The sequence below is a fragment of the Pristis pectinata genome, chromosome 32 (genome assembly GCF_009764475.1).
Source record: "Pristis pectinata isolate sPriPec2 chromosome 32, sPriPec2.1.pri, whole genome shotgun sequence".
Classification (NCBI taxonomy): domain Eukaryota; kingdom Metazoa; phylum Chordata; class Chondrichthyes; order Rhinopristiformes; family Pristidae; genus Pristis; species Pristis pectinata.
This window is the reverse complement of record NC_067436.1, coordinates 7,985,166-7,997,845: the sequence shown is the minus strand read 5'-3', so window position 1 is coordinate 7,997,845 and position 12,680 is coordinate 7,985,166. Positions and strand designations below refer to the sequence as shown.

Below are 12,680 nucleotides of genomic sequence, written 5' to 3'. Positions count from 1 at the left end.
ATAGAGAAACTATTAAATTAATCAAACATTTGGGTAAAAATTGAAGTTGGGAATTAAAAATAAAGATTTTGGATTGAGACTGTGGATGGTAGAGGCAAAACCTTACAGTGCTTGCAATGGGGTGGAAATATTTGAAGGAGCATTATATAAAATAGATCCATTTATGGAAGTGAAACTTTGTATAATATATATATATAGAATGTGATTCCCAAATTACAGAAATGAGCACATGATTCAAATTGGATAACTTAAAAAAGTAACATTTGTCAGTTCTATGTAATTATGATGAATCAGAGCTCTACAGGAAGATGTGAAAGTGAGAAATTTAATGGAGGCCCGTTAAATTAAAAATGTGAATTGCAAAGAAAGTGCTGTTGTCGAATTCTCTTTAAACTGATGGGATGTGAGACGTGAACACTGAGGCAGTGAGAGTGGGGTTTTGTGTTTGACAGCAGATATCCTGAGGAAAAACAACTGTGGGGCATGGAGTTGTGAAAATTCGAGAGAGAACAAAAAGGGAGCTGAATTATAAAAAAGAACATATTGCTGAAATAAGTTATATTTGTGGCAGAATTATAGACAATTCGTAAAATGGACAAGTACTATTTACCAAAAGCAAACAACGTATCAATACTAGTGAATTTATCAAGTTTGCAGGTTTCTCAAATTAAGGAGGTAGAACTCAGTAAGACCCAAATACAAGGAGGGGAAAGGTTTGGCTGAAGGTACAACTCAAGAATATCCCTCAACTGCATAACCATAGACTCGTACAGCATAGAAACAGGCCCTTCAGCCCACCACGTCCATAACAACATCAAGTAACGATCTACACTAATCCTCTTTACCAGCGGTTGGTCTGTAGCCTTCATCCAGATGTCAATGTGTGATTTTGGTTCTGTTTGTCTCTCTCTATTAGTGTAGTCTGGCCAGCTGAGCAAGTCCCACAGCCCACATAACACAGCCAGTGAGGAGGCAACATCCTGTCACAGTGCAGTCACTGTGGCCCCCACTTGAACTGCAGATTGTGCTTCACCCCCCCACACACACAGTCTGGAGGGCAGAGTGCAACCATGGGTGAAATTCTCCCCACATGTTCCCAACCTCATGTCCCCCACTCCCCTGCCTTCCCCACACTCAGGGCCCTGTCCAGCTTTGAGGTTACTATAACAGGGCCCCAGGAAACATGAGAAGTGTTGCCATCTCCTCTGTTTCAGGACATTCGTTGTTGTCAGGAGCCGAGTTTCCCCCACCAGCTCCCCACAAACAAGAATGGAGCCCAGGGCTGGTACAACAAACTGCAGAGGAATACAATACAAAAGTGAAAACAAGAAAATCACAAAGTTTCATCACAACAGTGACAATTAGAAAAATATAATTTATAAATGACAACTTCTAACAAAGTAAATTAAGTACACAATTCCTGAGTTATAAAGCTGCCCTGGAAATGTGAATATATGCACTTCAGGAAGGAAACGGGTGTTTAAATTTTGTTTGATAATATTCCTTGAAGCACCTGTGTTAACAGCTTAGAGCTGGCTGATCCACTCACAGCAAAACACTGGTGCTGGATCTGGGAGGCTGGGTCAGCCCTGGGACTTGTGCTCACTGTACACCGTAACTGAAACCATGAGGCAGGAGCTCTGTAGCTGCTGCAGCCTGGACTGATGTTGTGTCTGGCACAGATGCACCAGAGCATCCCACAAAACTGCACCGCTGTTAAAATATCAAATGGTGACTGCATCATTTTTGTTCTGAGATAATGTCCCTGTAAAAACAGCACAGAAGTATGTTGTAGCATTAAGTCTTGATTTCCTGCAGACACTATTAGTGATGTTGGTCTTTTTGTTAACATTTCTGCAGCAGCTCTTTCAATGGCTGAGGTTGGCAATGTTATTTACAGCAGAAGTATCTGAAGCATCTTATCACAGGACCAACTACAGTGGCTGGATGTATACAGAGGGGGAACACTGGGTAGGGATGGATGGTGCTGGCTCCTGATACTCAAGGTCAAATCGCTTGTCAACTTTGACCAATCAAAATGTCATGAGGGCAAGTTGCTAGAGTATAGTCAGAAAGACAACGTCCTCAGAGGGGGCAATGGGTGAGAGAGATATGTCATCCAAACAGAACAAAGCTTCTTCATTTCAAGGAAGACTCACCATCACCTGTGGTACTTGTGTTACTGGATCGAGCTTGGGCTTCTTGATCTCAATACAAGGCTCCCATCTCACACTGCAACTTCTTGGAATGAAATGGTTACTTGTTGGTCCCTCGATAACACACTTAATTTATCCAGATTTGTCATAGAGTCCCGACCTCGCTCACTGGATTCATGTTACAGGACCTCCTCCCCCTTTCTACCGATGCCATCAGTACCACCCCATTAGAATGCCCCAACAATGTCCTATGACATCCTTCACCTTGGCACCAGGGAGGTAAGACACTGATCACTTTTCCTGCCTCTCCTCCCCCACCTGGTGTGGTCCTGAATGGAAAAAATGAACTTATTTACTCTCCACCCTTTCACTCTCGGGAAACACCACGATGCAGCAGAAAATCCCAGAGCGAGCTCCCTCACTAGTTCACTTGATCCAGGTTTCTTGGGAAACAGCCAGGAGGAGAGAGGTCAGTGAGTGAGGTGGAGTGGGGCAGGCAGGAGGAGTGGGGTGGGTGCATGTGCCACCCTCTGACATCTTTGCCAAGTAACGAAACAAGACCACTCCGAGTTCAAACGTCAAACAGAGGTTACAGTCTGAAACAGTTTACCCTCTCCCTGACAATAATGAGCAGAGATACAACTTTAGGGATGGCTTCAGATTCAATCTTTGAAAACCATTCAAATAAACAACAGCTGACGAGCCATTGGCCCGAAACACTAACCCTGGTTCTCTCTCCACAGATGCTGCCTGACCTGCTGAGTATTCCTAGAACTTAGTTCATTCTTTAGCTGTTGTTTCAGTGAGTGGGGATTTGAAGGACTAAATCCTGACTTCCTAGATAATAAAGGGCTATGTTTTCCTTCAACTTTCTAGCCTGCCATATTAAAAATAAGATTCTGGGAATTATAAAGGACACCTGAACAATGCAGTTAACTGAAATCTTGGATGGTTGGGTGTTGGCAGGCCGATTGAACCTGGAGCCTCAGGGAACGAAGGAATTCGTTGATCCGTCCAGTTTGTCCACAGGAAGGTTGCCAAGAAACTCTGTCTTTAGAGTCAGAGTGATACAGCATGGAGATGGGTCCTTAGGCACAACTCATCCACGCCGACCAAGGTGCCTTCCTGAAACTGCTCCCAATTGTCTGAATTTGGCCCAAATCCCTCTGAAATTTTCCTTTCCATGTACCTGCCCAGCTCTCTCTCAGTGGGGAAGATTACTCAAAAACATTGCCAAATTAAACAAATGACTGCCATCGGCACAGAAGACAAAGCAACACGGGACAGATATATTGAAGAGCCACCGTTGTCCTGAATCAAGTAAACAGCATGACGATCTTCCACTCCTCTTTCATTTGAAATGCATTCGTAAGAGCCGACATCACTTTCAGAAAGTCCACTTAAGAACAGCAGACAATTATCGTCATTCTTAGAACAGGGCAGCTGCTTGTGGCCATTGAACCTCCACGAGTACTCGGCGTGATAGGATTGCTTCGGGCAGGACAGGTACACAGGGAGGCGTTCCTCAAGGGGGAGGGGGAGCACCGGCCAATTGGGTGGAATTTCTAGCCATGAGGAAAACCAATCTGCTCCCTGCGGGGGAAACCAAGATTCAGCTAGGAGGGAAACAGAAGTCATTAGTTTGCTGCACTGTTACAGCTCTCTTCAGCATACTGAGCTGCCTGAATTGCTGAGATTTTACATCTTTCAGGGCTCAACTGCTTTTGTCAATTATTTCAGTTCAGGCACTTGACATCTGTGAATTATAAATGTTGTTATTAACGCAGAAGGCCATTTGGCCCATCGTATCCACGCAAGCTCCTTGCAATAGTTATCCCTACCCCTCTGTGTTCTCCCCAAAGCTGTGCCCCTCTGCTTTAAACTATGACCACAGTGATCTTTCCCCTGAACTGCTGTTTTACAAATGACCTACTCTTGCTCCTATTTCTTATGTTCTGAACAGAAAGAGGAAGAGAGTCATCATTTCCTAACTTAAATATCAGAAAGCCAAGGGATTCTAAAAATAGATTAGCCTCCATTAAAAGGGCATGCAGAAATATTTCTGACGGCATTGTCCCAGTGCCACAAATAGACGCTGCAGAAATCGTGCTCTGAAGTGAGGACTGAACCTGAGATCAGAGGAGTGAAACTGTGCATCATTGGACTATTTCTCAAAGCAATCTCACCTTTAGCCTGAGGACAGCTATCACCTTTCTCGAGATCTTGGAAGACATTCCTGCGAAAGGAAATGGAATGTAGAGTTCAGCGTCTGTGCTGAAAGTGGTGAACCCACCCCTGACCAGTTAGTGTTGGCAAAATAATGCTTTCACACTCTTAGACACCTCCCCTTTAAAACATCATTACAGGGCCAGCGGTGAGAACCAACAAAAAAAATTGAAAGACGTACTTAGAGTCAGGTGTGACGGGGACACATTTCTTTATCTGACTATCCCATCCACAGTAAGGGTCTCTGGCCTGAACACATCCTCCACAGGTTCCATCATATTTCTCACACTGCACCAGCGGGAATCGAACCAGCTCCTTGGCAGAGGTAACATACAGAAACTTCTACAAGGGAAAAAAAAACATTTTCAATAATTTTATTTTTAAATTATTATTTGCAATATTTTTGTATGAATATTAAGTACTGGGAGATATTTCTGATCAATGCTTATCATTTCCAGGTCAGGGGCTGACTACTGACCTTTGCACTTACCCTGTTGGAGTCGAGGGACATCGATAGGATCGACGCAGGTTCCTTTAAAAGCATAAGCTCTGCTATGACGAAGATTGAGTGATCAGTCTCAAGAACCTTCTGGACTTTACCATCTCCTGTTGGGGGGCAAAGAACATCATTCCCAAGACTTCAGAACCAGGAGAACAATAGGAATTCACATTGCTCGTCGCAGGATTCCTGCCCAATAATTTTGTGAAGCTAGAAGGTAATTTACTACTGCGAGAGGTGGCACTTTGCCCCAAACTGCTGAATGACTGATGCGGTAGTCATTGTACTTTGTACTCTCCGAAGTGTGGTGTCGTTGAAGTCAAAGGAACCAAATTCCAGAGGCAGAGTCTGACATGCAACCACTGACACAACCCATCTCCACCATTGTTTGGCTGCTAATTGTGGGAACGTGCTGTATATAACCTTGGCTGCTGCACTTGTTTATTTCGCAACCTTCGGTATACTTGGAATGTACCACACTGGCAATCAAATGTTTCTCGACACGAAGGGTGCTAAATAGATGTAAATACAATGCCCCGTTGCACCTTGCAGGGATTTACCTCAGGAAACCAGCTGTCCTCCTTGCTAATGTTCATTCTACAGCTGACACAGATGGATCCACACACTGACATCAGGGTTGGTCACATTCACTGCAACCGAATCATCAGTTAACTCCCACTTTGGATCGTGGATTTTAACCATTTATTGACAAGGCTCCTTGCACATTGGCCAAGCCCAAATATTCCAGCAAGGAGTTTACCCACACAAACTTCAAGGAACAAAGGAGCAAATGTTGGGGGGGGGGGGGGGGTGGGTGGGTGGGGGAAAAATGGAAAACACCAGGACAGGGGCACCAGAATTTCAACCAGGCCCAATTGCAGGGAAAGGTGCGGATATGGTCAGTTGTCACTTGCCTGCAGGGTCCCTCAGAGAAAGACCTGATACAATAACCAACTCTCTCACGCATCCTTTGAAAGGGAGCGGGAAGAAGGTGCAGTAGGAAATTGAGATTTAGATGGGAAACGAGGTGAGGAAGCTTGTGTGGAGCTTATGTGCTAGGATGGACTGGTTGGACCGAATGGCCTGTTGCTGTACTGTACATCCCATGTAATCCTACATAAGTAGGATCCAGTCATCTCAAGGTGGGAGCCATTGTCCCTTACGTCCCCTTCACTTATTTTAATCACATTATAAATTGCCATGTGAACATTTACAATGGTAACTCCATGTAAACATGTTGCTCTGTCATCATACCCACCTACCATGGGTGGAACTGTATCCCTACTGTTGGAGAGAAAAAAAATTCCCAATCCAAGGAGAAAAAGGAGCTTCCTTGGATTAATTCGGTTGCTCCACCAAAGAGCCAGCATTGGAATGATGGGCTGAATGAACTTACATTATACAGTTCCTTTGTACCATTGATAGTCAACACGTTGGACTACAATGATCTACAACAGCAAAATTAGGCACTTTCAGAACAACTGCTGGCTATCAGCACTTACCCGTCGCCACGTATAGGACACGGGACACATTTCCACTGGGGCCAACAACGGAATCCACGACTATTTTCTTGAAGCGATTCTGATAATTGATCACGAGGGGATTTCTTCCGATGGGATGGATCCAAGACTCCATTTCAGGATAATCCTCCACAACAGCGAGTACTTGATCCGGAAGAACCTTTGTGTTATTGACACACTGCAACGATGAGGGAACAATAACAGGAAGCAAGTTATTTACCAGTTCAATGGGCTTCAGTGTCAAAGGTGAAGGTCAGAAGCTCATCAATCTAAAATATTATGTGAAGAGGTGATAATGGAAAAAGATTGAGATCGAGTCAAAAGGTTTTGTTCGGAACAGATTGTTAATGTAAATATGTAAATGACCAATAAAGCCAATGGGGAGAGAAGTGACCATGAAGAAGGCTGACAGATGGGCATCTGGAAAAGCTGAAAGAAACAATCACCAAAGTTTGTTCTTTGGTCATTTTGATTGTGTGGAGACTCGATGTTGTAATAATACACCCTGTGCTTTAACCTTTGGAAACTGGGATTTGACAGTGTGAATTAATTAAACATTTGGTCTGTAATATTTGAATCTATAATCCAGACCAGTCTTTGCAGAGGACCGTCTAACAACCTGCGAGTCACGTAATTCAGGTCAAACTGAAAGCTGCAGATCGACAGGAGATTGATGTTCTACATTACGGATCAGTTTTGCTCTCTGTGTTTACACAGTGTGTGTGTGAGGGGGAAGTGGGGGCGTTGTGAATAGTGCTTGGTTCCACATTGAAAGGGATTTAAGGTGAACAAAGTGAATTTCCTTCCTCCAGGAAATGAAGGGTGTGGGGGTGATGTGTTTGAGGTCTGCTAATTGATTGCAGGTTTTGACACCGCGAACAGGAAGAGAAAGGTCCCACTTGTGGGGAAGAGTGTGACCAGAGGTCGTCAATACAAGATATCTTTATTAGTCACATGTACATCGAAACACAGTGAAATGCATCTTTTGTGTAGAGTGTTCTGGGGGCAGCCCACAAGTGTCGCCATGTTTCCAGTGCCGACACAGCATACCCACAAATTCCTAACCTGTATGCCTTTGGAATGTGGGAGGAAACCGGAGCACCCAGAGGAAACCAGGAAATTCAAGAGGGAATTCAGAAGGACCTTCTTTACCCAAAGGGCAGTGAGAATGTGGAACTCGCTCCCACAGAGGGGCTGAGCTGATGGTGTCAGTGCATTGAATTCATAGACTTGTACAGCATGGAGACAGACCCTTCGGCCCAACTTGACCATGCTGTCCAAGATGCCCATCTCAGCTAGTCCCATTTGCCTGCATTTGGCCCATATCCCTCTAAATCTTTCCTATCCGTGTACCTGGGCATGTGTTTTTTTTAAAGAAAACACTATAACTGTACCTTCTTCTACCACGTACATTGATGTCTTGTTTTTGACACTGAAAAAATTGCCCCTCATTTCCCCTTTAAATATTTCCCCTTATCTTAAACCTATGCCCTAGAAAAAAAGACTATCTACCCTATCTATGTCTCTCAGAATTTTATAAACCTCTATAAGGTCACCCCTCAGCCTCCTTTGCTCCAGGGAGGATAATTATCCTGTATTCACTAAAGTTAAACATCCATCAGCAGATGCTCACCGTGCCAGGTCTGGGGTCAGTGGGAATACTGCCCTTGAAATCCTTAAATACGGAACATCCAAAAAGATCACTAATCTCCTTCATGGAGTACACGCACACGGCTGTTCCTTTCCTGAAAAAGGCACGATATTAGAGAGATGTTCAGTGAGGGAGAGAGACAGAACAAACTGTTGCTTCATCTGTACAGCTATGAAATCCAATGCTCTCTCTCAATCATTACATGTTCAACATGTCCTGCAGTTCCTGTGGACTCACCAATTGCTGCTAAAAACTCCATACACTCTCGCTTCACTGTCATGGGGAAACTTGTAAATAAAGGCATCTTCAATTCTGTTAAAATGGACGTTGTCAACAGGGTTGTTACAGAGCAGTCGGGCTTTCAGAAAGGTCGTCCACTTAGTCAGCAGTCGTTGTCTGGATCCACCTTGGTCATTCTGTGAAGAGATCGGAACCTGTAACCTCCCATCACATGCACAGCTAACTCATGAACAGTGGAAATGGAAAGTTGCCTACTGTCACGTGCCTAGAACCTGTGGTCACAATGACTGAACATGGTGAACCACCTTAAACCCTGGGGTGACTACACTGAGCAAATACGAGGTATTGATCGAGTCTGCGGGTAAGAGTCTTATGATAAGGCACGGTGTTCCACAGCAATGTGTGGACAGAAACTCACAGAAGACTAACTTACAGTAGAAGTGGCCAGGTCTGATACAGGCAGTAAAAGGGAGTTACCCGACTCGGACTCTATCAAATTCTCCAGCTTCGGTAACCTGCCTGTTCTCTCTCCATCAGTGCTGCCTGACCTGCTGAGTATTACCAGATTTTCTGTTTTCATTTCAGATTTCCAGCATCTGCAGCCTTTTTGATGATCAGCAACAATGATGTAGTTTGAACTGCACCTTTTAATGGCAAAGTTGCACAACGAAAGCTTGGTCAAAGATTCCAACTTGGAGGAGGCCAAAGAGTTTTTAGTAGGAGTTAGTTACTAGTTGCCTATTGGCTTAGCAGGTTTAGGCAATGGGACTTTCTGGGCTCCGTTCTTGCTGGCTTGGTTGACCTCAGCGAGGAAGATGGTTCTACAAGTGGTTGTGATCCCAGGAGGTTAAAGCAAGAACATTGGTCAGGGTTAATACTCGAGTGACTCAGACTGAGTTGGGAGTTACAATAAACAAATGCTGGAAGAACCCATGGTTCAAGCAGCATCCGTGGAGGCAAAGGTATACGTCAATGTTTTGGGTTAAAACCCTGCATCAGGTTAAGGGGTGCAGAAGGCTGTGAACAGCAGGCAGGCTGCAACAGGTCTGGGGTCAAAGAGATGGATTTAAATACCTTCAACCTTTATAGAAATACAGTGAACTGTCTGCGTGGTTTCAATCAGAAAACGAGGGACAGCCTGCGATATCAGCAGTGTCCCTGGGCAGGGGGATGAACCCTCCCCAACACTGGGCTCTGGACCTGCAGCTTGTACCAAGGGGGCAACAGACCCTTGGTGACCAACCGTGCCGTCCGCTCACCTCCCAGAGAAACATGGCGAGAGGGGGAAGGAAGCTTCCCAGTGATGGGATAACAATCCAACTGGATGCAGCAGCAAATCCAATCATGGCCCATGGGACACACCCACCTTACACACTCGGCCAATCCGTGAAATCCACGGGTCAATATCCGGGTTCTCCTGTGCATTCCTTTCTCTGAAGAACATGTAAATCAGGTCGTCCACCAGAGACAGTCCCACAAACCTGGGATCTGAAGGGAAGGAAGTGGGATTACAGGTGATCGATAAAGTGAAGGCTGTGGGAGGAGGGTCTGGTACGGATCAGGGAGCTCACGGTGAACTGGAAACCGAAGGATCAGGAAATGGAGGAGCGCCAGGAGTTTGTGACAAAAAATTGCATTTATATAGCACTTTTTATGCACATGGAACATCCCAAGATGCTTTACAGCTAACCAATTACTCATTGATGTGTTCTTGTTGTTGTGGCATAGGAAATGCGACAACCAATTTGTGCACAGCAAGCTCCCACAAACAGCAACCTGGTTAATGAGTGGGTGGTCTGTTTCGGACACTTGGGAGAAATCCCATCTTCTTCAAAGTGGCACCATGGGACTTCCTTCCTCTACCCAAGGGGTGAGGTTGAAGACGGGACCTCCCACACCACAGCTCCTCCACTGAGCCTTGACCTCAGTTTCTTACTGACATCTCTGGAGTGTGACATAATGCCATTTACAGAGTGCTGATAACATCCCATACATTATCAATGTTTGAAGCTCCAGATGTTCTGATGTCCTGTTGTCACACAACCCACCAAAATCCAGGAAAATCTTCACCCTTCCCCGCCCCCCCCCCCCCCCCCCCACCACCCAAGTGAGTTCATACTCTCTCTGTGGTGGAAGTCTCCCATGTGACCTGTTGTCACACCATGAATGAAGGAGTTCTTGCGAGATGACAGAGTGTCTGGTCTCCCCGTGTGGGATTCAAGTCCAATGCCAATCCTCACGGCTCAGATTCCCGCAAAGACACTGCTGCATGGCATTGAACCATCTGAAGCCTTCAACAGTTGAGCCTTGATTGGCTCAGGTTTGGTACCACAGCCCAAGCAAATAGAAACTCTTTGTCCATAAATGTGGGTTTACAGATAGTCAGCTTCTTCTTAGTGGGAGGAACTGGGGCAAAGCAGTTCCTTGTCAGTACATCAGCCACAGGAGACAATGTGTTTCAATTCCTGCTACAAGGACAGGGAACAGCCCAGGTACCCAGTCCCTGTCAATATTTCCAGGAGCTACCATTGGAAGTCAGCTGCAGTTGATGTGACTTGGAGAAAGGGGTGGAATCCACCCCATCCCCCACAGCACCACACAGAGTGCAGACACAGGAAATTCTGCAGATGTTGGAATCTGGAACAACACACACAAAATGCTGGAGGAACTCAGCAGGTCAGGCAGCATCTGTGGAGGAAAATAAACAGTTGACGTTTCGGGCCGAGACCCTTCATCAGGACTTCACACAGAACGCAGTAGTTCTCAAAGGTTCCCCTGCAATATCCAATGCTGTGGTGATAATGTGAGAAAGATGGCGTGCTCTCAAGGACAAAGTGCTGGTAATGATGATGACAAATGTGTTCCCTGAAGCATAATTCCATTTTTGTCACAGAGGGAGTCCTCCTCTCAGGGAAAATGTACAGCAAGTGTGACACAGAGTGAACAGTCTCCTCCGTATGGATGTCACGGGAACAGAGAAGGAAGAAGTTCTCCAGTCTGAGGAAGGGGCCAAGTTGTGAGCCACCTGTAGCTCTCCAACCCTGCAGAATCTGCGAATCGACTGATACAGAACTGGGGGCTGCCACTTAAAATAAAGGATCACCCATTGAAGATAAAGATGAAGCAAAATATTTTCTCTGAAAGGGCTCCGAGTCTTTGGAACTCTTTTCCACAAAGGGTGGTGGAAGCAGAGTCTTTGAATACTTCCAAGGTAGAGGTAGGCTTGATTAATAAGCACATCAAATGTTGCAGGGAGAGGCAGGAGAATGGGGTTGAGAGGGAAAAATAAATCAGCCATGATCGAATGGCAGAGCAGACTTGATGGGCCGAATAGCCTAATTCTGCTCCTATGTCTTATGGTCTTATAGACAGATTCTTGAAAGGTAACCAGGCACAGGGAGGAAGGTGTGGTTCACTTTACAATCAGATGGACCCTGACAATGAATGGTGGAGCAGGTTCGAGGGGCCGACTCCTGCTCCTAAGTTGAATGTTCATTAGCAGGGAGCACCAGCTTGCTGTGACGTTGGCAATGTTGTACAGAAGGCACTGGTACAACTCATCACACCTTATTCACCAAACACACCGCATCGGGAATGTTTGACTGGAATCTGGCCACCGGAAAGAAAGGTTTCCACTGCTGTAGAAGAAAGATGCACGATTTTACCCTCAAACTCACAGGATACAACAAATTACTTGCATGTTGTGTCGCCACCTCCAGCAAAGGGTACAACCAACATCACGTCTCCTCACTTTGTCTATTTGTAGCAGGCAGGCACAGTAGTGTAGCAGTTAGCGTAACGTTATTACAGCGCCGGGATCAATTCTGGCCACTGTCTGTAAGGGATTTGTACGTCCTCCCTGTGTCTGCGTGGGTTTCCTCCGGGTGCTCCGGTTTCCTCCCACATTCAAAAGATGTACGGGTTAGGAAGTTGTGGGCACGCTATGTTGGCACCAGAAGCGTGGCGACACTTGCGGGCTACCCCCAGAACACTCTACGCAAAGATGTATTTCACTGTGTGTTCTGATGTACATGTGACTAATAAAGAAATTTTATCTGATACCTGCAGTCAGTGATGGGCAACTCTGACCAATGGCAGCAGCCCAGCAAGATCCTGGTGTAGAAACTCACCAGCATGAGCCCCAGCTGAACCCACAATTGGTCTTCAAGGTTAGTTGTGTTTACACGCACGGAGTTCCTAACTGCAGGACAGTTGGTGCAATTGTGCCTTGCTGAACTGGGACATCCCAAGAAGGTGCAGATGACGTTTGGATGGACAGTGTGGAGTGGGGTGTGACCTCGATGACCCGAGTTGGGGGAGTGTCCCCGCTTCCCGTGGCCCCACAGGGAGTTCCCCTTTAGTTGGGAGCTGCTGCAGTTGATGAAAAC

At 45.7% G+C, this 12,680-nt stretch overlaps 1 protein-coding gene across 1 annotated transcript in view; it reads right to left on the bottom strand.

Moving 5' to 3' along the window:
- Nucleotides 1–558: 558 nt before the first annotated feature.
- LOC127585154 (semaphorin-4D-like) overlaps nucleotides 559–12,680 on the bottom strand; it is a 159,133-nt gene continuing 147,011 nt past the window's right edge. Inside the window, exons 3-10 of the mRNA XM_052042368.1 lie at nucleotides 9,659–9,780; nucleotides 8,290–8,468; nucleotides 8,035–8,146; nucleotides 6,384–6,579; nucleotides 4,861–4,988; nucleotides 4,564–4,724; nucleotides 4,343–4,392; nucleotides 559–3,772 (exon numbers count right to left, since the gene is read on the bottom strand). Of these exons, the coding sequence (XP_051898328.1) occupies nucleotides 3,378–3,772; nucleotides 4,343–4,392; nucleotides 4,564–4,724; nucleotides 4,861–4,988; nucleotides 6,384–6,579; nucleotides 8,035–8,146; nucleotides 8,290–8,468; nucleotides 9,659–9,780 (1,343 nt within the window). The 3' untranslated portion in view covers nucleotides 559–3,377. The remainder of the gene's footprint in view (nucleotides 3,773–4,342; nucleotides 4,393–4,563; nucleotides 4,725–4,860; nucleotides 4,989–6,383; nucleotides 6,580–8,034; nucleotides 8,147–8,289; nucleotides 8,469–9,658; nucleotides 9,781–12,680) is intronic.